This window comes from Periplaneta americana, chromosome 5 (genome assembly GCF_040183065.1).
Source record: "Periplaneta americana isolate PAMFEO1 chromosome 5, P.americana_PAMFEO1_priV1, whole genome shotgun sequence".
NCBI lineage: Eukaryota > Metazoa > Arthropoda > Insecta > Blattodea > Blattidae > Periplaneta > Periplaneta americana.
The window spans coordinates 41111120-41136852 of record NC_091121.1 but is presented as its reverse complement, the minus strand read 5'-3'; the positions used below and the strand labels follow the sequence as shown (position 1 = coordinate 41136852).

At 33.5% G+C, this 25733-nt stretch overlaps 1 protein-coding gene across 6 annotated transcripts in view; it reads right to left on the bottom strand.

The window, feature by feature from the left end:
• The window catches only part of grh (grainy head), a 564970-nt gene continuing 539237 nt past the window's right edge, over positions 1 to 25733 (bottom strand). For 2 of the 6 annotated variants that reach the window (XM_069825496.1, XM_069825498.1), the window contains 6 exons: positions 14918 to 15106; positions 12967 to 13019; positions 11482 to 11619; positions 8869 to 9067; positions 7066 to 7130; positions 1 to 6286 (listed from right to left, as the gene is read on the bottom strand). In XM_069825496.1, coding sequence (XP_069681597.1) covers positions 6157 to 6286; positions 7066 to 7130; positions 8869 to 9067; positions 11482 to 11619; positions 12967 to 13019; positions 14918 to 15106 — 774 coding nt within the window. In that variant the 3' untranslated portion in view covers positions 1 to 6156. The remainder of the gene's footprint in view (positions 6287 to 7065; positions 7131 to 8868; positions 9068 to 11481; positions 11620 to 12966; positions 13020 to 14917; positions 15107 to 25733) is intronic. The other 4 variants (XM_069825497.1, XM_069825500.1, XM_069825499.1 and 1 more) reach the window with 4 other exon arrangements.

The window sequence follows — 25733 nt, the reverse complement described above, 5'->3', positions numbered from 1 at the left end:
TCTGTTTAATATACTTTTTATTTTGCACCTAAGCATGGTACAAAAATAACTATAATAAAAAAAAAAAAAGCAACCGAAGGTTTCCACAATACCATAACATGTAATTACAATTTGATTGAGTCCTTCATATGAAATTAACCCATAATCATTTGATTGATTTGTGTGGAGCCAAAATTATGGGTCCTTATTCTAGAAACATTGTTTATATAATAAAATTGTATGTACTGTACCGTATATCAAAAAGCACGACAGGTCTCGTTAAGCTCACATAATTTCGTCTCACACTGTATATTAATAACACAGGCCTCGTTAATGAATGAAAAAAGCGTGTACATGAGGGGCACATATTATGCATAAAAGAAAACAGATTATTCACAGCACACAATTTTCACATATCCTCTTTCTATCACATGGAAACATTTTGATGCTTGATAGTGTTAATTTCTCTGGCAATGGCAAGACATTTATATTTGGAAGAATTGATGTCATTACACTAGCTCTAATGCAAGAACTTACTAAATGTAAACATAATGGAAGTGATTGTTGTTGAATGATGAATCACTTAGTGTAACAGATATCTTTTGATACGTACTTTATAAAAATAGTTTCATTTCCATACGAAAAAAAATTTGTACATTACTTTGTTTTCAACGTTAAAGAAACAAACATCATGGTGAACATCCATTTGCTGCTTGGCAGCCCTGATCGTTCGCAATTTTGTTCTATATTGCTTGATCTTGACTTGCATTCTACCATGATGGCACATAAGTTTACATGTTCTTTTGTTGGGTTATTTTAAAATTCAAAGAAGATAATATGAGCAGAAGTTGAAATATTTACAATAGTACAAAACAGTGATTTTTAACCTAAACTAATTCTTTGCTGTCATGTGATATTACTCAACGTGAGCAGTTAAAATTATTGAAGATAGTTCAGAATATTATAGTATGGTTATTACGTCCTGAGTTTGTATAGAGAATTGAATTATTGTATCCAAATAACATGCTACTTCTAGATCATGACACAACAAATGCATTTTATAAATACTAAATGTATTCTGACGGGTAATAGTGGTACTATTTTGTATTAAATTTTCATGTCTAGGGTGACTGGGTGTCTCGTTTTGCATAATGCAAGGTACATTGTTTCACATTAATTTATTGATATGTATTAATTGAACTTTTTGTCTGGATAAATCTTGTACACTATGTGTCTACTTTTGGATTACCGGTAGGGTATGTCCAATTATTGGAATTAACAATCCCCCAACCATAGTTTGAAATTTACCTCTGTAAAATACCAAAGAGCAAAACTGTAATTTCTGTAATACTAAACTAATCTCATTAATAAAAGTTTTGATACATACGTTATAAGAAAAGAAAATTATGTAGATTTACTGAGGATATTTTAACAATAATGCAAAGAATATGAAAGTATCCAGTGCTTTTCTTCTGGAGGAAAGAGTGGTGGAACTCTGTACGTATATTATAGCAGACAGGAAGATGATTGCTGTCCAAAGCATGGGAATTTTGTCGTTTTTAATTTCATTTTCGTCCAACTTTAAGACTTTCCAGGCCTAAGTGAAATTCAAGGAAAAATGTTATTAAAAACATAATTATTAACACATTTCTCGGTTCCATGATGAAAAATACAAGAAAAAGATCCCGGAACACTGGAATAACTGTAATTTGCATAAATTCCATGTTAGTTGCAAAACTGTATTGCAATTCAAGTACTGTACTATTTGAAAATGTTTAAGAAATAAAATTTGTTGTGGTTTTTATGTTCTAATTAATATGGTCATCCTATTCAATTTATGATCAAAGTAAGTTGCCAATAATTTTTATATAGATAAAAGGAAAAAGTTTTATACAAATACAGTATTTATTATTGAGAAATAATGTGTTTAATAACTCATACATGCTTTGTTCGTTCAATATAAAATTACTTAGGTATTATAAATGCAACTTAAAATAAAGATTAAACTATTTTATCAGCGTTAAAAAATTTCTAAATTATTAGAAAATGTTCGTATGCACGAGAGGTTAAAGAGATGATATGGTAGTGACATTTATTTCATCATCTCTGAAAGAGAACTACATCACATAACACTAACATGCCTCAAAAGTTCTCAACTAATTTTTATCAACCTGAAACAAGTCTTGGTATGTATATTTATTTTATGGTATAGCGTTTTTCTTTAATCTATAAGTATCATAGAAATTATATGCTCATTAAATGAAAATGGATGGTAGAGATTACTTTTTAGTGACTGTTTCTAACAAAATTTTGTAATATCTTTATTAATGACAATAAAACTCTATATTCTATATTGTCTCTTCTGTAATTCAATTCTCGTTACAAACTCTGCTTTCTATGCTTCAGGATCATGTAAAAAAATCAGAGGCTTGGAGGCACAGACGTGGCAACAAATTCTTCCTTATAAGATGCCATCCTCTTCCTCTAAGATCCTGAGTAATAAATGTTTTTTCAGTATTTTTAGGCTTTTGCTACCAATAGGAAAGGGAACAGCTAGTAGGTAGATTCTGCCATAAGGCAGGTACTTCTCTAAAATGGTAGAGAACTGGATTAAACAAAGAGCCCTGGGAGAATTCATTTCTATTGTTAATAAACTTACTTATTTGATACCATGTACAGTGATCAATTATTAGTAGCAATGCACCTCTCAAAAATCTAACCAAAATGTGATAAAACAAATACATATCTCATAACATGACTTTCCATCTTCAAAACTTATACAGGAATTTTGTATAGCTCTAGTCTATTTTTAAACCTAACACTACCACAAATATTTATTTTTGGCACATAAATATTGCAATCAAGTTCCATTTACTTATTTAATTTATTTTCACCATTTGTTAAACTACTAAATTATACAATTTTGACGTTCTTCCATCAGCTCAGAAGCAAAGGCCAAGGCCATGTTGTTTTAAATAATCAGCAAAGAGTCTACACTACAATCTTGAGTTTAATATACCATACGCTTAAATAATATATTTTTGAGAGATACATTACATTACATACAATCACATCTCTGATGTTACCCATGAAAATACTTGATACTAAGATTTCTTAAATGACATATAAATGTATCAAAATGTTTATAACAATAATAATAATTATTATAATAATTAAAAATGGGCAACACACAAAGAGGAACAAAAATACTACTCAATAAATTAGGGCACGCACAATTAATATACAAAACACATGCACTCGCACAACTTTATATTATTATACTTATATAAAACACAAACGCGGATTTTGGAGACCGGCCTTGTTCACAACAACCTTCACCATCACCACTAGAATATATAAATATATATTTAAATGATGACATCTTAAAGTTTCACTTTTAAAATTCATATAATGTTGAGGTTTTGCTGTTAGTTAATACACAGAAACAAAAAGCAATAAAATGACGAAAATTACTGTTATTACGTACTTGGTAATCCTCTGAGAAAAATTGTTTTTCTTCATTATTTTATTTGAAATTATTTTTATGCTACTGAATGATATTTTAATTAAAAAGATTATAATAAACACAACAGAAACTCAGGTACGCAATAATCAATCAGTGGGGTTTAAATGGATGTTCTGCTCTTTTCTCTTTCCAAAATTAATTACACATGCAAAGTTCCAGATTAAATGCTTTTTCTCTTCTTATCTAAATATTTTGAATTAAGGAAGTTACACGTCGTTGTTCCAGTAGTAATTAAGCATAGCATTTATGTAATTCTTCGTTTATTTATCTTGAAGTATTGAGCTTCATACCTGGTTTATGTTTTAAGTACCCATTTCATAACCCAATTTCCTCTTATTACAAAGAGGAAAAGATTACATCCATTTAGCAACAAACACTATCGCTCTGATAGTAATTTTAATGTCTTTTGTGTATCACAGTGACCTACGTACTGGTGACATTATTGTCTGCTTTATGTTGTGTGTTACTTTTATTGAATAGAAATCAAATTGTGACGTAACAACACACAAAATTTTCTCCAGTACAAGGTTCCCTATTAGTATATTAACAATCTATGAAACTACCTTCTAAAATAACAACAATATCCTACTAATAACTATTACATAATTAGTGGAAGACAGAGTTAGTCTTTTTTTCGTCAAGCAGTCAAAAGTATATGGCTTTTACTATCAGACAATAATGTTGCATTGAAATGATGACTTCTTCTGTGCTAATTAAGTGTTTCTCAACACATTTTAACAGTTGGAGGTAATTAATTACCATAGGACAGGGATAGCAAACCATTGGCATTTATGCCAAGCTTGGCACCTGATATATTTTCCCGTAAACTGCAATTATATAAATCTTCACTGCATGTGAAGCAGTTAATCAAGTTTGATATTCACAAGTACAAGTACTTTTGATTGCACATGTATGAATATAGTGAAAATGCAATTTAAGAAACCCCCCCCTTTACAGAGGGTACAATTACGACTGATATTATGTAACCAGCAGTAGATATGGCTGATCATATTTCAAATAACTTCTGTTCTTGTTTTGGTACCAAGTGGTGATAAGGTTTGCCAACTCTGCTATAGTTAAATGTTGTTTTCTGTAGTCACTCAAAAACGTAACTTATAATACAGCCACTTTTAAAAACGCCAGCTCTAGTTTTTGGGGATGGTGAACAAGTTGCTAAAACAATAATTTTTTCACTTTGTGAACTGTAATATATAGTTGATTACTTACAAGAGTTCTGCATTTAAGTGATGATAGCAACTTGGTCACAATGGGGTTCATTTTCAGCTGCAGACAGGACAAAGATTCTACGTAGGATGACCATCCCTTATACTTTAAATAAAGCTGTCCAGTTTATACTCATTCCATAGGTTTTCTTCTATAAAAGTTTTCTTTTGTTCTAATTCAAAATTAGAAATTATTGAATAAGTACCGGTAGTAAAACTTTCATTTCACTTCCAATAGATTCTCAAATTGTTTATTTAATTCAACATGAGAATTATTCACTACTTTAAACTTATTTAGATTATTAAAGGAAGTTACATGAGTATTCATCGAGAATCAATATTTTGACAAAAAATAAAAAAAGGGAATGTTTTTGGGTGAGGTTAAGTCTGATCATTCCAAAGTAAGTTTTGAATGTAATGGTCATCCTAACAATAAATATACCTTCTATCTTCTCATGTCGCAATATTGTAAAGAACTAATGTGTTCAAGATGGTGTGTCATATGTCGTCACACAATTCTTGTGCAGGACTGTTTTTATTATTCACCTCTAGACAAGGCGTTTTCTTGTCTGATCAACAGGGAGTAACACTCAACTGTATTCATTTGTGCCTTTCTTCCGTTTTTTTTAATGTTCTCTGACATTTTGAGATCAACAAACCCTGAAACAGGTCCTTTTTAAACTAAAAACACAACAAATATAACATAAACCTCACAATGATTCTATAACTATATCCTCATCCCAGAAAGATGATAATGTTAGATGAATTTAGATTCAAATGCAGTAGATGTGATCTAATTTTACAAACAGGGCAGTTTATCTATATATGTATATATATCTTTATCATATTTTTTTCGTTTTTCTTTTTTTACAAAACATTCTCTCTCCATTTCACGAATTTCTTCTCGACACCTGTTCCCATATTATTACTTCATGTTGTCCATTTATCCGCTTATCTTCACAGAGTCAAAACTGCAGAAGAGTTGAGTCATCACTGAAATGGAGATGTATAACACACGCTCGCTCACTCTTTCACCATTCACTCACGCACTTGATGCTGTTCAAATCCATTTCTTGAACTTGGTCTCATATACACTGTTACAGTATTTTGATAACGGTTTCATTGTATAAAAAATAAATATAAACAATAACCATCACTCTTAAATGTTGTCAATAAAACACATTTATTCACTTGCTTACTAGAGGACAAATATGATAAATTTAATAGAACATATATTTTATTCTTCACTCTAACATAAGATAACAATAATTATTATTATTATGATATAGCAGTAGTAGTAATAGTAATAATAGTGGTAGTAATAGTAGTAGTTATACTCAAATGAACAATGAGAATACAATGACACACTTGCCCCCATGGCATCGCAATGAAAGACTGATATAGATGAAGCAGCAATAGATGTTGCTGCTAGTGATCCAAAACTTCAATGAGCGTGACTTCAAAAGCATCATCTCCCTCCACCTGCTTTATCTCCAGAAGAAAGAGGTCTTCGTTGCAGTAGTACTTGAGCATATCATCATCAATTTTGGCTATAATCCTGAAAGTGAAAGTAAAAGAGGATTTAATAACTTACACGAAAATGCTAATCCAAATACTACACTACTCTTGTTTTGCAGATCATTCCATTTAAGGCAAATGAGTTTAATTAATTTACTTTTACGGCATATCAACAAGCCCAAGTGATAAGGCTCCAAAGACTATTCTAACATCTATCACTTATTTCTACACTCTAACTACCATATGAATGATTAGTGCAAATGCTTTGTTAAAAAGTTAGTAGAAGCTGTTATTTGTCTAACGGTAAGTTAAATAATTGTCTTAGGGTGACCATAATTTTTGACAATGAGAACAGTAGTGACGAATTTCATTCTTATATCTTCCGAAAATAACATCTATAATACCGTTTGTCTAAAAATTAACAGGTTATGGTGCATTACAGAAAGTTTCATTTTTATTTACGAGTAAGTAGTAGAAAATTAAGTAATACAAGTAATATTTATGTTATAAGATGAATGGTAAGGAACCCAATCGACAGTAAAGCAAAAGCTGTCTTTGTTCGAACATTAGGAACAAATGATATTCTGGAGTAGAACAAGAAGGTGTACATGTTGCAGTTCTAAAGCAGGGCTGCTCCAATTTAAGTGGGACATATGGTCACCCTAATTATATTAGTACATCCTGGATGTCCAAAATTTCTACTTGAAGAATAGTTGTTCATTTTTCTTATGAATACGGTGCTGTGATATTGTTGTATAAGTTACAATAACTTAACTACGAAGGGGAAAACAAATAGACAATTCCTCAGAGTAAACTTACCCTTTTTTGTTTTTTCGATACAAGTTACTAATGCTTGAAGTAGAAATTTTGTACTTATTCTCAATCTGGAAAATAAGGAAAACAGATTAATAGTTACTGGTAATGAATTTAGGCAACAGGATTTGATAAAGGCAAAGGATGGGCCTACTTTTTTCACATTGAATTTGGATATTTGAATTTTCTTTCTTTTACTTTAAATCAAGTGAAATTTTATGTCGTTCCTATTTGTTTTCCAGAGCATGATGGAATTGCCAAAGCCATTGACTGGGTCCCCAGTAATGAAACCTAGTAGACGCATGCAAATTCTGCTGGTGTTAGTCACGAACATACATTGGCCATCCACACACACACATGCAAATGTATCAAGAGGGAGAAGCAGGCAAACACTTACCCTTCACAGCGATAAGGAGCTGGCAGCTTTAAGCTCAGTACAAAATAATTTTGCTATCTCGTCAACAGCCATATTCAGAATAAGAAGATTTTGCAGGCCAATTTCTTCAATGTTGGTGCCCTATGACAGATGCTACCTACCAACTGTTTTTCTGTCAAATGCTATACACTAGTTAAATAGGTACTTTTTACATTATATTTGCTAACTAATCATGTAATTTTGTCGTCTTCTAGTAGTATTGGGCCTACAAGTGATGATTGTTTATTTGTATCTACATCCAACTGTACTATAACATTTCAATTAAATACTCCTACCAACTTCCTATGTAGATGATTCTCGAGGATTTGCTCGAATTTCTAACACACCTGTGAACAAAGTCCATGTATATCTACAACAGAAAGGTAGTTTAAATGCCGCTCCCATGTTTATACTCAAATAAATCCAATTTTTGATGAAAATTTATGTAAATGAATTTTAATGAAATGAGTCTGAAGTATATTATATAAAACTGACTGGATTAATAATCTTCGCTATATAGTATTAGTATTACTATTCCAATCTATTTTAAAAGTTGTTTAATTTGAGTACCATCTTCTTCAAAATATATCCCTAGGATATATATTTATATTTGAATAATATTGATATTCACTTCCCTATAACATAAATTTGTCTAACTGATTTTATTGGAGGTGTAGTGGTAGCTTTGAACACAGTCTGAGATATTTTTATTTTATTATTTTGTAGTTCATTGTGACTTGAAACTAAAAATACCTCCAACTGCTACACTGGCACTTGAAAAAAGGTAAAAATTGCGACTTGTCCAAATACATTTATAAAATTAATTTCTATGTTAACAATGACTGATCTGAAGTCAGTAACGATAATAACAGACATTTTATGTCATAGCTCATGTTTTAAATCTTATGTTATATTGATCCTGGGCCTAAAAATCTTTTAGAGTATCATATGTGAACAGTAAGCTAAATTATACTATTGTTTACGTTGTAAATACAGGTAATGATTCTAATGGGGGACCTTCTGAATATGGCTGTGAATAAATAAAAAAATTAACTTAAAAAAAGTTGCTCTTCATATAAAACAATGACATCAACACTGCCAGTTTTGTTGTACATACTTCTCCCTCTTATTTTCTTTTTTCCATTTGTTCATATTTTGCATTTTTCACTAAAAATTCCAATATCTAATATAAAATGGTGTGCTTCATTTGGCTGAAAATATTTTGTAAACAATTAAATGATAACTTCAGAGTAATCAAACTTGAACCTAGGTACCACAGATGAGAAAGGCCCGCAGCTAAGCATATGAGCTACCGAACAAAAGGAACTGAATTTCTTTACCCCGAGAAAAGTTGTCCACCCCCAGCCAACATTAAAAAATAACTGTGTACTCACCGCATTGAGTAACCCCTGTGTGGTAGGAGGTACGACATGTAGGGGTGTGTACACGTCTTCCGTTTCCTGACGAACATATAACATCACTCTTTCATTGAGTGATGGTGCTGCCATCATTTTGGTCCTCTTTATTGGTGGAGAGAACACTGAACCATCTGTTGATAAGTTTGCTCCTTCAAGAATTCCATCCTTCTTATCACTGCAAGAGACGAAATAAATTTACGTCAATTTCAATATAATCCATTGGAAGCGAAGGTAAAACAGTTATAAACAGACAACGAAATGAAATGTCACACTGTCTTGAAATCAATTCTGAACTTCAAAAGTAAGTATTTCAAGAAATGTTACACGCGTCTAGTTACATATCATCAATCAAATACGAAGTCTCAACATATTTATCTTAGGGAACAGGTAACTAATACATATAGTAATTTATTCATTCACATTATTGAAGTGCATATGTTTCTTGATACAGTAGAATCCCTCTTATCCGGCACTAAAGGGACCAGGCTAGTTCTGGATACGAGATTTTGCCGGATAATTGAATAAATACCAGTATAGACAAAAAAAAAAAGTTCGTATTTCATTTTGCCAAATGTTGAAACTGCAGCCAAATTATTGTGAAGTTTATTTCTCTATCATTTGCTCATACTGAATAAACATAAAAACTGTGTGGATTTTCCTTATTAAAATACATTGCACAACATAAATAATACACTAATTTTAGGTTCGAATATCCACTAAAAATTAAAGTTCGTGCGAACTTCCTAATGTGGCAACACTGACGGCCTAAACATAATTAAATAAACAAAAAAATCTGTGTGGATTTTCTTTATTAAAACACATCACACAACATAAGTAATACACTAATTTTAGGTTCGAATATTCACAAAAAATGAAAGTTCGTGCGAACTTCCTAATGTGGCAAAACTGACTGCCCAGACTGTGGCAATGTGGCAATTTTTTTTCCCACCCAAAAGTGCTGCTGTTTTGGTACTACTGGTTATTTAGGTGCCGGTTACTAGGGATTTTACTGTACTGCTAAATATTTCTTTCACAATTATTAGAGATTAACAATGCTGAACCTCTTTTGTTTTAAACAATGCATTTATTGATGATCTATTGGAAAATTTATCCTTCTACTATACTACTGCCGGCCTTATGTTGATTCTGATGTAAACATATGCAGTGTTGCTACTCGCTTATCACTGGCAGACTGATTCCTCGGAACGACTCTGTAGCAATGCGCTTTGAAATATAGTCCCGAAATAGAAACAATCTTTTAAGTGTATATTTCATTTTTGTTTACATGTGAGTGATTTACGACGGGAAGTTGAATACAAATTGTTATTAGAAAATCTCGAAAGGATTGTAGATGTAATTAATTTAGTTATGATCATCAGCAGACGTCACCTCAGAGGAATGTCTATTGCACAACACAATATACATCCTGAGAATGGGTCAGTTCTCGACGACAACTTGCTGCAAGTAGTGCAGAATATGCACCAATCACCATCTTCGTCCGTGGATGAACACAGTTTCTTTTGTTTACATCAGAATCAACCTTAGGCCGGCTTTAATCAGTTATTGATGGATTTATTTGTGTATGAAGATTTATTTTGAAATGCGTATAGTTTTTAATTATAACGATAAAAAGTTTTCTTAATTAGGGCTATTGTTGTTTAGAGAAAGCAATAGATTGTATAGCTTATGAATTTTATATAATTTCTAGAGGGTGGGTGAATTCAAGGTTCATATTTTAAGGATAATGCTGAAGAGAGAGGGATGATAGTAACATATCCTCTTATAACTGAAATTTTAAAATTAGTTTATATAAATTGATCCTTTGTAGGTATCATTTTTGTTCAGATCATATCTCAGAAAATATTAATTACGTATAATATTGAGATATAAGAACGTCTATCTTTCTGGCAAAACTTACGAGACAAATTGTTCACATTCTATTCAGACAAGCTATGATACTATGCTTGCCATTGAATCTGAAGTACACTAGTTCGAACCCAATCAAGAACAGTGGATTTGTAATAGTTGATAAACATTTTTAACATGACTTCGTTTGGAAGGAAAATAAAGCCAAACATTCCATTATGACAAATTAATGAACCTTGAACCAAGCAAAATGATAGACAGCTGTTCCTTGTCCTACCAGATTCCTTTGTTTTGTTGCCAGATGTCTCTGTGAGTCAAGACCGATCTCAGAATCACCTGACTGGAAAATCAGGAAATAAGGTAGACAAAATTTTGAAATTTTTTTCAGATTTTCAAATTCTGCAATCTTTAAGGAGTCAAAAAAGGAGATCACTATTAAAAGCTTTTAGACTTAGATTTAAAGCACATTTTGGAAATAACAAATAGACTTTTCCATTAGATCAACAATATCATGTCTTAAAAATAGTTAATGTTGCAGTAAAACACGTAAAAGTAAACATTTTCTTTTATTATTAAGTGGTATTCCAGCATTGTAAATATTATATGTGATAACATTCTCTGTCCTTGCATAGAGATGCAGGGTCAGTTAATGTGTGCAGCAGAGGGAACCGTACAATGCAATAAGCTTGCCATGCAAGGAGAGGAGAGAGTGCATCCTCTTACCCAGGTGCGTCCGGGGGGAAGTGGTTGTGGAACTTGAGAGTCGGCGTGGTGCTCGGTTTGCTCGAATGCAGGAGGAAGGGCGATCCCTGCTTCCCAAGCCCATGCTGAGACCCAGAACTTGCCTCCCCATTCGACAGGCTGATCACCAACATGAGAAGAATTGAAATTAGGCAAAAAAATATTTATTTTATAAGCAAAATAGAGTATCACAAGTCTCTAACCCTTCACCTGATATTTTCCAAGCTTGCCATTTCTTTTAATTTAAAGCAATTTAAATTTTTCTTAACAGTGTTCAATAGTCTCCCCAGTCTTGCATAATTTGTTTCAATTCTGTACTTCTTGTTACAAAAGTAAAGTTTCTGAATGTATAGGTATAGTCTTTTGATTATTTTCTTTTTTGATACAAAAGTTCGTAACAATTCCTTCTTTCTATTCTGTTTCTAACAATGAGTTTACAATATTAAATTATGTTATCAAGTTGAGTAGTTATATAAATCAATATAATCTGTTTTTTATCCAACAATATTTCTACTGTAATTCCAATATTATATTCACTTAAGAATTCTCAACGGTTGCCGTATTTAAATAGTTAAAATAATTTTCTTTTAACTGTGGAATTGACAGGATATTAAACTTCTAGTTTCATAACAGTTGATTATTTGTGATCAATATGATAAAAAAAAGTGAAGAAAGCAAAGACTAAACATGTGAATAAATAGTTGGTAACTAATCATTGGCTTTTCTGATCTGGTCTTTGCTTATCTGATATCCAATTTTCATTTGCGCATATGTAGTTATGTAGGTCTGCTATAGACCAATGGATATTGTAATTGTTATGTCCTCAGTCTTTTCGACCAAAGGCCTTCACAATTGTGTTACCGAGAATTGAGAACTTTCACCTTTATTCTTCTTTATTAATAAACAAAGTGATCTTTCACACTCAGTAAATCTGATACATGGAATATATTCCCTCATTCTATGAAAGTCGCATAAAAATTTGTTTCCTTTCTAGAATTCACCATCCTCGGCAGGGACTGAACCCATATACCTTGAGCTCAAAGGTAATGACGTTGTAAGGATTAATTAATTTATTGGAAGGTGAATTATTCAGTGCTGCCCCCACCTTTTCTTTCAATTTCGAAAGAAATACCGACGTTATGATGTAATACCTATTTAATTAGGCTACATATCCACTCAACTTAGAGAAACATATAATTATTATTATACTTGTAAACCCATAGTGAAAATTCAATGGATCAATATTTACATACTCAAAAACGTGTATATAGTTATTTATATTGACACTGATTTAAAATGCATCGGAAGCTCATGCCCACTTAAACTAAAACAATTTAGGCAGTTTTGTGTAAAAGAATGGAAGGAGAATTCAATCCAAAAACATCAGCACACAGAAATACATGCAAAAGGCACCACAAGAAGCAAAAGCTTGTTGGGTATACAGAATGTGAAAGAAGCATTACTCACCTTGAGCTGTCTGTTTCGTGACCGTAGAATCCCTGCAGTTCCATCGAAGTTAACTGCAACACAATATAATAGACATTGTATAGAATTTGTTATGTTTTCTCAGTATTTACGTACTACTGCTTCTTGTTGACATTTGGTTCCTGTATAAAATTTGTCTACTTTTAATGTATTTAAACTTGAAGAATTGAACGAACGAGAAAAAAGCAAAATAGTAAATTATGATCTGTTACTTCTTCACTTTCATTACTACATTCTTACATAATAATGTATAAGACACTATGGAAGTTTGATGGTGTTTGGGCAAAGGGAGATAAGTCATAAAAATGAGTTTTTAGATAAATGAAAATTAAACTTCCGATTCTTATTGCAAATAATTTTCTACACAAATAAAAACATCAAATGCTAGTATTATTGCGCTTTTTGCACACCTACTTGTAGAATTTAACTTGTATATTCACCTGGGAAACAAAATTCCATTTGCACAAAAAATAACTTAACCCCCTTTACCCTAATACCATCGAATTATTTTCATTTAAATATAGTCCTAACACAATCACAAAAAAAAAAAATTAAAAAATCTAAAGGTCACTTCTGTGGGAGCATCTAAAATGATAGCGGCACCACTGTCAAAAATCCACGATAAAAAAATTAAGCTTGTAAGTTATTCCATCACTTAACAGATTTTACATGCTATAGTATAGATTTATTTATTTTTCCCTGTAAATTGAAATACAAAACTAATAAGATAGATAGATAGATAGATAGATAGATAGATAGATAGATAGATAGATAGATAGATAGATAGATAGATAGATAGATAGGTAGGTAGGTAGGTAGGTAGGTAGGTAGGTAGGTAGGTAGGTAGATAGATAGATAGATAGATAGATAGATAGATAGATAGATAGATAGATAGATAGATAGATAGATAGATAGATAGATAGATAGATAGATAGATAGATAGATAGATAGATAGATAGATAGATAGATAGATAGATAGATAGATAGATAGATAGACGTAGGTAGGTAGGTAGATAGGTAAATAGATGGATAGACAGACAGACAGACAGATAGACATCATGCATATAACCCTGACTTTTATATCTCTTCTTAGACAAGAATTTGGGGTTGATATTGAGGCATAAATGTTTTTCTTAAGAAGAAATTTGAAGAGGCTTTCCTTTTTTCTCTCAAGGAATTCTACAAACTAACTGGAAAAATACAAGATCTATTGGAAAATCACCGGTCTCCTGCACAAGAAAGAATACGCACGCACGCACGCACACACACACACTATGCACTGCTTTGTTTCTCCCTCTTTTTTTTAACGCAAAAGTATCGTAATTCGTGAAGTATTTTTATTTCAGGTTAAATAAATCGAAATGCTCCATAATAACTGTCACTGTTTTTAAATGTGTCCATTTTGTGGTCAGGGACTGTAATATATCACATTAGTAATTGCAAGTACACAGGATGTCGCATAGGTACCATTTTATTTTAAATTTATAGTAAGAAAGAATAAATAATAAAGAAGAATATTGTATTTTCGAAATAATTTGTAAAAGTACGTTTACATGATATTTTTTCCAAATATGTGTCATGCATATTGTGTAAAGTTGCTCATCATTGAACCTTCATTGGTGCTTGCTATTTAGTTGTCTTTGAATGTAGTATGTTTCTGCTAATAGAAAATTGCTCGTGCTGTAACACTATAGTATTTAAGAAACATACCGTTTTGTCTCAAAAGTGAGTGAGATACAGTAAACATCAAAATAATACTACGTAAATTTTTTTAAATATTTGAATTGTTGATATTTCAAAATTTAGATCCTTTGAAATATGACACTGAAAAAAAGAAAACTAGAGTAAAAGCAGCAATGAAGGCATGCAGAATACCTTATCTACTATAATAAATTAAAACTAATAAAAAATGATATTGGCAATTGAAACGCACCCAGCTTACCTTGTCAATGTCCTCTGCCGGGGTAAAGAGAACAGGAGGTTTGTTAAGGTCGCTCATGGAGTAGAACTCCGACCTTTCTGTGGCAGGATGATACAGTTCGTCCATCTTCTTGCGTCCAGTCGCTGTCATCTTGCGTTTAGCTGCTCGTCTTTCCTCATCGCGCGTTTTTCTCTCCGCACCCTAAAAACACAACATTAATTTTGCATAAGTATTGTACATCGATATCAGTGTACGGAATTAATAGAAGAAAACGAAACAGAAAAATCTGACAGTGCAACCCTGTCTAATAATAATAATGTAGGGATTGGAGCGAGACGACAAAGTGGAATGAATGAATCGCAGTGAAAGAAGGGTACGTACAAAGGAATTTGGGGCTGACGGGAAGAGACTATGTGATCTCCAAGCCTCTTGGTCACTTGTCTCACTCTGTTTTTCATCATACCATTGAAGTAACCACGTGGAAAAGCATGAGCACGTTAAGTTATACAGAATGGGATCTGACGAACCACGTGGAAAACAAGGTATGATAGGCCTAGGTACTGCAAGAGTAAACTTTTCATGTCAAAACGTTACAATTTGTCTTTCTTGTACCTCGAACATAGATGTTTTACGTAAAAAATAATATTATAAACTAATATGTGTAATTGTTTTATACAAACGGATGTAAAATTAAATATCAGTTTAAGTCGTACAAAGATATAATTTTTTTATTTTATCAGTTTAACTCGTACAAATTGATAAAATAAGAAAATTATATCTTACTTTTGTGGGAGATTGAGGTAAAGAGTTAGATGACAGTTCAAGAAAATACAGTAATATTCACCCAACCTTTGTAATTTTATAATTATGTTCATACAATGTATGGGCATAGAGAAGAATGGAACGTGTGAAGTGGACAGACAGAATAAGAAATGAAGCTGTGTTGGAAAGACTGGGTGAAGAAAGTATGATGCTAAAACTGATCAGGAAGAGGAAAAGGAATTTTACTGGTTTGGTCACTGGCTGAGAAGAAACTGCATACTGAAATATGCGCTGGAAGGAATGGTGAACGGGAGAAGAGTTCGGGGTAGAAGAAGACATCAAATCATAGACGACATTAAGATATATGGATCATAATATGAGGAAACAAAGAGGAAGGCAGAAAATAGAAAAGATTGGAGAAAGCTGGATTTGCAGTGAAAGACCTGCCCTTGGGTAGAACATTAAATGAAAAAAAAATGAATGTATGGGTCTACTAAGCATGTTCTTTTTATTATGTACAATCATAATATAGGCCTATGATCGGTGTATGGAAATATATATATCCTACAAAAATTCATTAAGCACGTTCATATTTTATATCATAACCATATTTCATGCGCGAGTGTACGAGTAAGCTTAGTTGATAAATATGATACCATTATGTTGACATAATTAGAACGTCACTAGTTGCTGCATGCAGCCATAATTACAATCTCAACAAAGACGAAACTGAAAAACAAAACTGCGCAATAACTTCACAGATGTTAGTAAATTAAACCTGCAGCAATCGAGACTAATAATAAATCTTGTGTCTTTTGGTAATTACAACTAGACATCCTTCCATCCCGCTTACTTTTTTCTGAAGTTAACAAAACATTTTAATGTTCTTTCCTTAATTTTTAAAGCGAACATCTGTTCTTTCATAGAATTAACTAGTTATGGTAAACAAAAGAATGGGGGTACGGACTCCACCATTATGATTTCCTGCTATAAAAATGTAGTTTATTCGTCGTTTCTTTCTTTCTCGTGTGTGCCTCGGTTATCACATCTCTCACAAATTTATGGCAACCTCTAAAACTAGCAATGCTTCCCGGAAATATGCTCTAAAAGTTTGACGTCGGGTTTTTGTTCTTTAAAAAGGGTTTCTTGGAGTTAAATATCATAGCTAGGTTCCGTAGACAGTTTTTAAATTCCACGCGAGGGAGTGGTGCGGTTTTGACCGACTTTAGGCGAGAATAAGAACAATTTATTGCGACGTTTGGGGACTCGGCTCAGAAAGAAAGCAGCAGTAAGCCGATACAGCGAGCAGAAATTTTCATCTGTCAGACGTTTTTCTTTATAGCAGATGGGAACAACTCTATTACCTCAATCGCCCCTACCAACACAATGCTCATAAATTATACGGAGTTGGTTGTTATAATTCTACATTTTGTGCCGATGACCGGGGATAATATCGTGTCTCCATTTTACATTAAGATCTCTCTAGAATATATTCTGGCAATTATGGCATGTAAAATAGAACGCCATCACGGTGTGCCATATTTTATTTATTTCTCATTCAACTTAAAAATTAAGAGACAGTTGCTTGCGAAATAATAACGACATTTGTTTAAGTATATACACTTTCACAATTCTTTATCAAAATTACTGACAGTCTGTAGACAGTGCTAAATAATGAATAACCACTTATAAGCGGCTTGAATGTAAATGTTCCCCTTGTTCTCTTTGTATTCGCCTGGTTCTTCTTGTAGTTCACTTAATCTCATGGTCTTCTTCCTCTTGTTTTCTGTGTCTTTCCCTTCCTTGTATTCGACTTGTTCTCACTGTCATCCCCTTTTCTCCTTACCTCTTCCTTATTCTACTACTCATCTCCTTGTTCTCCTTGTATTACTTTTGTTTTCAATGTCTCCTTGTTTTTCTTATATTCCTCTTGTTTTCATTGTCTTCCTCTTCTTCCCATAGTTCCCCGTGTCTTTCCCTTGTTTTCTTGTGTTACCCTTGTTCTCCGTGTCTTTCTCTCGTATTCTCCTTTTCTGCGTCTTGTTTTCCTTATCTTCGTCTTATGTTCACATTGTTCTCTTGTTCTCATTGTATCCCTCTTACTCTCCTTGTATTTCTCCACGTCTTTTTCTTGTGTTCACCTTGTTCTCCTTGTATACCCATTGTTCTCTTTGTAATCCCCTTGTACTCATTGCATACCCTTTGTTCTCCTTGTCTTCCCCTTGTTCTCTTTGGTTGCCCTTTTTTCTCCTTATATTTATCTTGTGTTCCTTTTTTTCTCGTATTCAATTTGTTCTTCGCGTACTTCCCTTGCTCTCCTTCGATTCGCCTTGTTCACCTTGTCATCCTCTTGTTCTCATTGTATCCCTCTTGCTCTCCTTGTATTTCCCTTGTTCTCCATGTCTTCTTCTTGTGTTCACCTTCTTCTCCATGTATACTCATTGTTCTCCTTGTCTTCCCCTTGTTCTCTTTGGTTGCCCTTTTTTCCTCCTTATATTTACCTTGTGTTCCTTGTTTTTTCTCGTATTCAACTTGTTCTTCGAGTATTTCCCTTGCTCTCCGTCGATTCCCCTTGTTATCCTTGTTCACCTTATCATCATCTTGTTCTCTTTGTATCCTCTTTGCTCTCCTTTTGACAGGTGATCGCACCCACACGTAGTTCTACGTAAAGATTTTTTTAGAGCCGTAGTATGTCAGTTGGTATGACAACGAACTACGAAATGAAAGGTCTCGGGTTCGTGCCCAGGTGATGGCAGGATCATTCTTGCCATCATAAATTCCAGAATTTCGGGGTTCATCCAGCCTCGTGTTAAATTGAGTATGGTAGTGGTTCTTTCCGGGAGCAAAGAGACAGTCGGAGCGTAGTGCCGACCACACCACCTCTTCGTACCGAGATAAAAAACGTCTAGGCCCTATGCTCCCATTCGCCTTATGGCATTATGGGATACTTATCCTACCTAAAAATAATGTTATATTGCTTTTTCGCCTTCATACAAGTCTTCTCACCTCATTGTGTTTCCTTAATTGACTTACGAGTTTCTTTTTTCTAGCTCTTCCCTATGAAATTCGAAGGGAAAACCAGCGAATAGGGTTATAAAGAATGGACACTGAGCGAATTTCCCTGTGTTTTGTTTCTCTGTGCGCCAGCGTTTAGTTCTACTTTCAAGCGCTAGAGGTTAGTGTAATCGAGCATAGGCTAAGATAATAATTGAGAATAGAGTTGAGACACAGGATTCAAACATCGCCTACCTTATTGCATAATCCAGTAACGCTTTGCTTCAAATAAATTCAAGTTAACAGCTTTTCCTTATTTCTCAGTGACGAACTAGTTGTAATAATAATTTTTTATATTTCAGATATAATAAATTATATTATAAAATAATATAATACATTATAAAATTATGTATCAAATTCGTTTAATATCTGTATATAATATAATATAGGTATATTTTTTTACTTCTCATAAGAGTTTTGTTTTTCCATTTTCAGTGCTATCAAATCATTACATATTTTAATAATTGTTGTTGGGGTCAACGTCTCAACTCTCATTATAAAGGAACTCTAGAGTCTAGACATTACAGTTAATGACGGATTTATTATTTTATGGATCCAATTTATTTTATTTGAGTATATAATGTACCTAGATGTATTAATTATATGTGTTATATTTCCGATGTGTCGACTGCTAGCTGGTGTGATGTCAGCGCAAACTCTAGGAAGAAAGCAGAATCTGACGCTCTAGCTGGCTTGAAGGTAATTGAAATCAGTCCGGCTACATCAAAGGTACCGACGCGAACTGTCCATTCTTTATAATCCCTATTCGCTGGGAAAACCATCGAACTAACACTTGCGCGACAGTTGCGGCGAAAAATGTTACATTGTTGACTACCTAAGCTAGACACTTCCTCACAGGGTGATGCTAATAAAGTTATGGAGAATTAGTAGTCGATAACGTGGGAAATGGAAATACCCCAGAAAACCTGCCGAAACACTTCGTTTTATGTCACTTCTTGTCCGCTGTGGATCAATTAATCTGGGAATTTTCTTCCAATTCTCTGTTTTCTCGCATAAGAAGTTAAGAACATTACATTTAATAGCCTATAGTTATACAAATAGAGGGCAACATTTATCAGTCATAGCTTACAGGCATGTCGCGACTCTTTTGTGCTAATTTATAACAATTACAGTCTTAAGTCGCCGTTGTGTGAGCAATACGTTCTCACTCATCCACTCTCGACATTTGCGTACATCCTGAGAACGAGGCCACGCTCTGATACAACGAGTAAACTGATTTACCGATCTTGTTTTCGTCGACGAGCCATATTTCCTTATTAGCTACATTAGTGGCAGGTGTTTCCATGTGTTGTAATTGCATTTATTTCTGTTAACTAGTTCATCTGGTGTTAGCACAGGAACTTCTTAAATAAATCCATCCATAAATTAACTTTCGTGATCAGTTGATTGTTTTCTTCTCAGAGGAGTGTATACACATTTAAAAAAAATCGACATGAAATCGTGTTTGATGTAACTTGCAATTCCGTCCGTCTCATTGCTGCAATATTTCCCTACTGTATTGTAAAAGAAAGCAAATTCTAAAATGAACAAGCTTCAGCAAATTCATGTGTATCTTCGGTTATAAAGTCATCGTTCATTTTATACGCGACTATCATTCATTAAAAATCCAGTAAATTTTTGTCGTTTCAAGGGAACTTTTTTTAAAGAAAGCATTAGAAATACCAAATTATTGTTTGTTACTCACGAGATGAAGAGCGGGAGATGAAGCGGCAGAGGGAAGAACGTTAGTCATATGAATGGTTACATTATGCGACGCAATAGCAATACTATTACTTACTTACAAATGGCTTTTAAGGAACCCGAAGGTTCATTGCCGCCCTCACATAAGCCCGCCAGCGGTCCCTATCCTGAGCAAGATTAATCCAGTCTCTATCATCATAATAGCAATACTATTAATTAAAACATATGAAGACTTCGTTAGTTTCTGGTCATTGCTCTTGTGCTTAAGAAGTGAGAAGTTAAGCTATTAATTACAATTACAATTAATTCTATATTAAGCAATTATTAATAGTTACTTTATTGAAATAAATGGTATCAGTAGCTTTTAATTTCCATACGAATATTGTTACTAATATTTTTGGCATCAGTAATAACCTGGCTATTGGGATGCTTGTACAACTCAAGAAGGTTACATTCTTTTCTTTCGCCTTTTAAGGAGTAATCATAATAGCTGGCATCCACTGACATTTATTTTTAACTCAAATTCGTAGTCTAGTTAAATCATTATTTCAATTTATAAATATTTTATCCTATTTTAATTAATATTTACTTCGCTCATTCCATGATCATATGTTAAATAAAAAGTTGAGTGTTAAATATGAAGCTGCTTAGTCAATTTTTTTTTTCAATCTGTTGCACCTCAGGGTAGTATTTTGGGACCGCTGCTTTATATTCTATATACATAAGATTTTACATCTCAAAATCATTTAAAAATAGATGGTTACTATCCTTAGTAAAGATACTTGTGAATCAACAGTAAAAAAACTTAACATTTTTTGTGAAAACATTTCCACGTTTGATTTCTTATTGTTATTGTTGATGCTGTTTTGTTATTTTTAGTTAATGTCGCATCTTTTATTTACATAATTTTAAAATATTGATGTTACGATAATAATTACACACAAGTTACAATTTCATTAATTATTATGAAATGAAATATTAAAAAAAACCAAAGAAAAATAAAAATTAAAATTAAATTGGGAGTGTAATCCATCACATTTCGGATACTTTTTTCAGAATAAATTAATTTTAATCTCGTCACGTTTCCTGGAGTCCTCGAAAAATGATAATACAATCATTTGCTGGGATTTCTAATGAATGCTGTGGTCGTGAAAATACGTTCTAAAATTTATAATTTTGATCGGAATTATTATGACAAAGTTTATTTGTTAATTTTATGCAACCATATCACTTGTAATGTAAAATAAGTTCTAGAATAGAGAGGATTGGTTGATTAGGTATTCGTGTCCTCTCCGGAAAGCTATTTCATTTTCGACGTCTTTATTAGTGTACAGCTTATCTATGAAATTACTGAGAATGAAAATGAGAGAAGCGATAATTAGCCATGAAATTTCCTAAAATTCGCCTAACAGTTTGGGAGAACCTAGGAAAAAACAGCCGAAGCGGGATTCGAACCCACGTCCGAGGGCAGCCTCAGATTAGATCAGTCCTTAGCAATTGAATTATGTATCTTATTTGGAAAACACCAATTAAGTTCGTAACTTCTTTTAACAGCATTTTATACGCGTGGAGAGTAAGTTGTCAGAAAGATCTCATTCATTTTATTGCACTTCTATAAATTCACTAACTGCAATCTCTTTGTAATTGGTTACATCCTGCTTCATATTAGGGTGGCGATGGGTGTCACTTTCACTTAACCAACTGGTTATTCTGCTTACTTATTATTTACAAAAGAAAACTTCACAGCACTTTCATTTGAAGAAAGCTGGGAATCTCATCGATTTACATGTGAAAATAGAGAATAGATTTGCCTGACTGATCTTCAGATGATAAACAGGTACCTACGGGCATATTGTTAGACTAATAGAGCGCCTACTTTCCACTCTAGAGACTCGGGTTGTAGCAGATGTTATATGTAATTCATAATAATCCTGAATCAATGGTAGAAAAAGTAGCGGGCAACTTGGACATCGTATCACCTTCCCAGGGGACAAAATTTTTGGGATTTCTACGACGAACGATCCACGGATCACTGGACAAGTCCACCAGTATCTCTCATAATGGAATAATTTTTAGCCACCTTCGAATATTCAAATTTCTGGACACCACTGCGATGGTACTATCCATTTATCATTTTATGGGTTATAGCATGAACAAATTATGCCACACAGAGATGACTGGTGAATTTACTCATAAATTCTAAAAAAAACTAGGGTAAAGGTTGGTAATATTGTGATATTAATAATATTATGATAGTTCTTTTTGAGATTTTTTTTTTACAATTTTACTGAGCGAGAGGAAGATCGGTTTTTTCTGTCAACGTACTCGTATTAAGGGAATGATGGTGGACAAGTTTCTGCACAAAAAACCGGCCCTTCTCTCGCTCAGTAAAATTATAAAAATTTCTAAAAAAGAACTATCATAATATTATTAGTATCACAATATTACCAACCTTTACCCTATATGTCCAATAAAAACGGTGAAATTTTAGAAAGACAAATCATACATAGTAAGATTATAAACAGTACATAACTTATTTGGTTTGACACTCCATTCATATCCATTGCCTTCCAAAGAAACAACTATTTATTTCTCATTATATTTATACGTCACTTCCTTGAGTGAACTCATACTCGCTTCTAGAAATGCAAAAGAAAAAAAAAAAAAAAAATTACACACTATATCCATCGGGAGTGGATTCTTCGAGATTCCGTCTGATGGAGATGTCTATCAGGACATCATATTCAAAAGCACTGCCGATGAGAATGATGAAGTCCTCCCTGGTATTTCATATTGCCTAACGCGTTTTAGCAGGCGTCAAAATGCCATGAGTGGAAAATATTTAAATATATTTCGCAAATAAAGTACAGAAATGAAATGCATACGGCGAACAAAAGCAAACGGTATTTTTTCTTTATCCGTTTAACCTCCTCCTTTCTGGATCTTACAAGCCAGTGCCCGTAAGAGAGGGATAATTCTTTGGATCACACACGAGACATGGACAATGAAGGGACTGCCCTGGTGATAGATCAGTTCGACGACAACGAACAGAACGTTCGAAAGTGAAATCCAATTCGGCAATCTCCTTCGCGAGTGGGGAAAACCCCGAAAAAACCTACACTCAGAATAGCCGGCCTCGGAATTTGAACCTGCGTTCTTTCGAATACGAGTCCGAGACGATACCGCATCGATCATCCCGCTCGATGACAGGGTTTAAAATTATTTCCACAGGGAGTACTCCGAAAAAACCAGTATCAACAATATCGTCCGCCACAAATTCCAGACGTACACGCCGGCCAGGAATTGAATCAGGGTCTTCTGCATGTAAATCCGTAACTAACGGTGTGCCTCAATACGGGAAACCAGGGAAATTCTTTGAGTTGGTGCCGACTCCTGATTTTTCCGGTGTGATTTAATAATAAAGTTCTTACAAACACTCAGAACTAGGAACTGATTTCAATACAGGTTTACGAATCGGGTTGTCAACTTATCGTATAGGTGCATATTTAATTTACTGACGGGTTGTAGATACTATAAGGGGATAACGTATGTGATGCGGAAGCCAAGACTCAAACTCTGTGTCAATTAAGACATTGTGACTCTTGAGTTTAGAACATAGTAAAATATGTAGGTATATTCACAAGTGATACTTTTGTGACAGTATTATTTTATAGAGGAGGGTGTGGGAGAAAAAAGATGCACCTGCTTATATTTTCCTTCCCTCTGTAGGTATGATTCACTAGCACAGAAAACAGCATAATTTGAGTGTACCGCTTTTCTCCTTTCCAAACAAATTATCCATGAAATCGTGGGCTTCAAGGATCTCTGATACTCATTTCTTTTAAAGAAGGGACTGAGTCTCGGGAGGCTCTTATCTCTCTAAGAAGAGAACCAAAACTTAAACGTTTATTAGACACCATTGCCGCCACTCCTCCAAAAGCCTTCCCCTTCGCTCCGGATACTACGTGCTGCCTCTTTGTGTGTTTTTATTTTTATTTTTGTTTACGTCTGTCAGTTCTTCCATAATTGTACTACTGATGAGAGCTTCATCCAATGTATTGTACGAAACATTGTAGGAAACAAGCGGCGATAAGCAATATACATGATTTGATAATATAATTCTACATTATTATTTTTGGCCCGAGTTCATTCTGCTGGTAAAACAAAGGACTTTGGACTCGAAGAATCCTGGTTCAAATCCAGGAGGAATGGGATTTCCAGGCGATCAAAGACGCTAGGAGCACGGCGCTGATCACGCCTCCTTATGTCGATATAGAGAACGCATGTGTGTTTAATTTCCCTGCATTTAATATGCCTTAATATCATGTATATATGGATACAAAACGCTTTTAACAATAACTGTTTTTGTTATTTAGTATTACGAAATGTAGCTACGTTATAAAGATATAAACTGATTCATAATTATTATGTAAGTGGAAAATAAGACGTTATGAAATTGAAATTCAATTTGTTTCTATTTATACTGTATATTTAGTTCGAGTACAGTAGAACATCGATTATCCGAAACAATTCGGGACGGGGGGGGGGTGTTCGGATAACTGATTTTTCGGATAACCGATCATTTACGAAAACAAATTGTACCGATGTCATAGAAGCAGTATGAGACAAAGAAACACTGATATTAAACACAAAACTGTACATATCCTATATTTTGTATCATAGGTATTGCAAATAAAACAGAGAGCAGACTAGCTTAGTTTGACAAGTTCAAAGTGGCCATTAAAGTAGGCGTACAGTTTAGGAAAAGAAGTTCAATATTTTTTTTGCTTCAGAGCTGAGATTCGTTTTTTTTGCAGCCAAATCTCGCAAACAGCGCTAGTGAAACTTCCACACGGCGCGCGCAAATTTTAATTTGCCGACTGGAACGCTTTCGGTCAACCAATGTTTCGGTTGATCGGTATTCGGATAATCGATACTCTACTGTAATAATAATAATAATAATAATAATAATAATAATAATAATAATAATAATGTTATCAATAAGCTCTATATGTTAGCGGACTTAATGAAGTGTTATTTTGTTTAAATGACAAAACAATTAATTAATTCATAGTGTTCTGCCAAGACCAGGTCTTTTGCTGCAAAATTCAGGATTCTCCAATCTTTCCTATTTTCCGCCTTCCTCTTGGTCTCCACATATCCATGTATCTTAATGTTGTCTAAGTTCTTCTGCCTCGAACTTTTCTTCCGTTCACCATTCCTTCCAGTGCACCCTTGAGGAGGAAGTTTCTTCTTAGCCAATGGCCCAGCTAATTTCTTTTTCTCTTCCTGATCAGTTTCAGTTTTATTC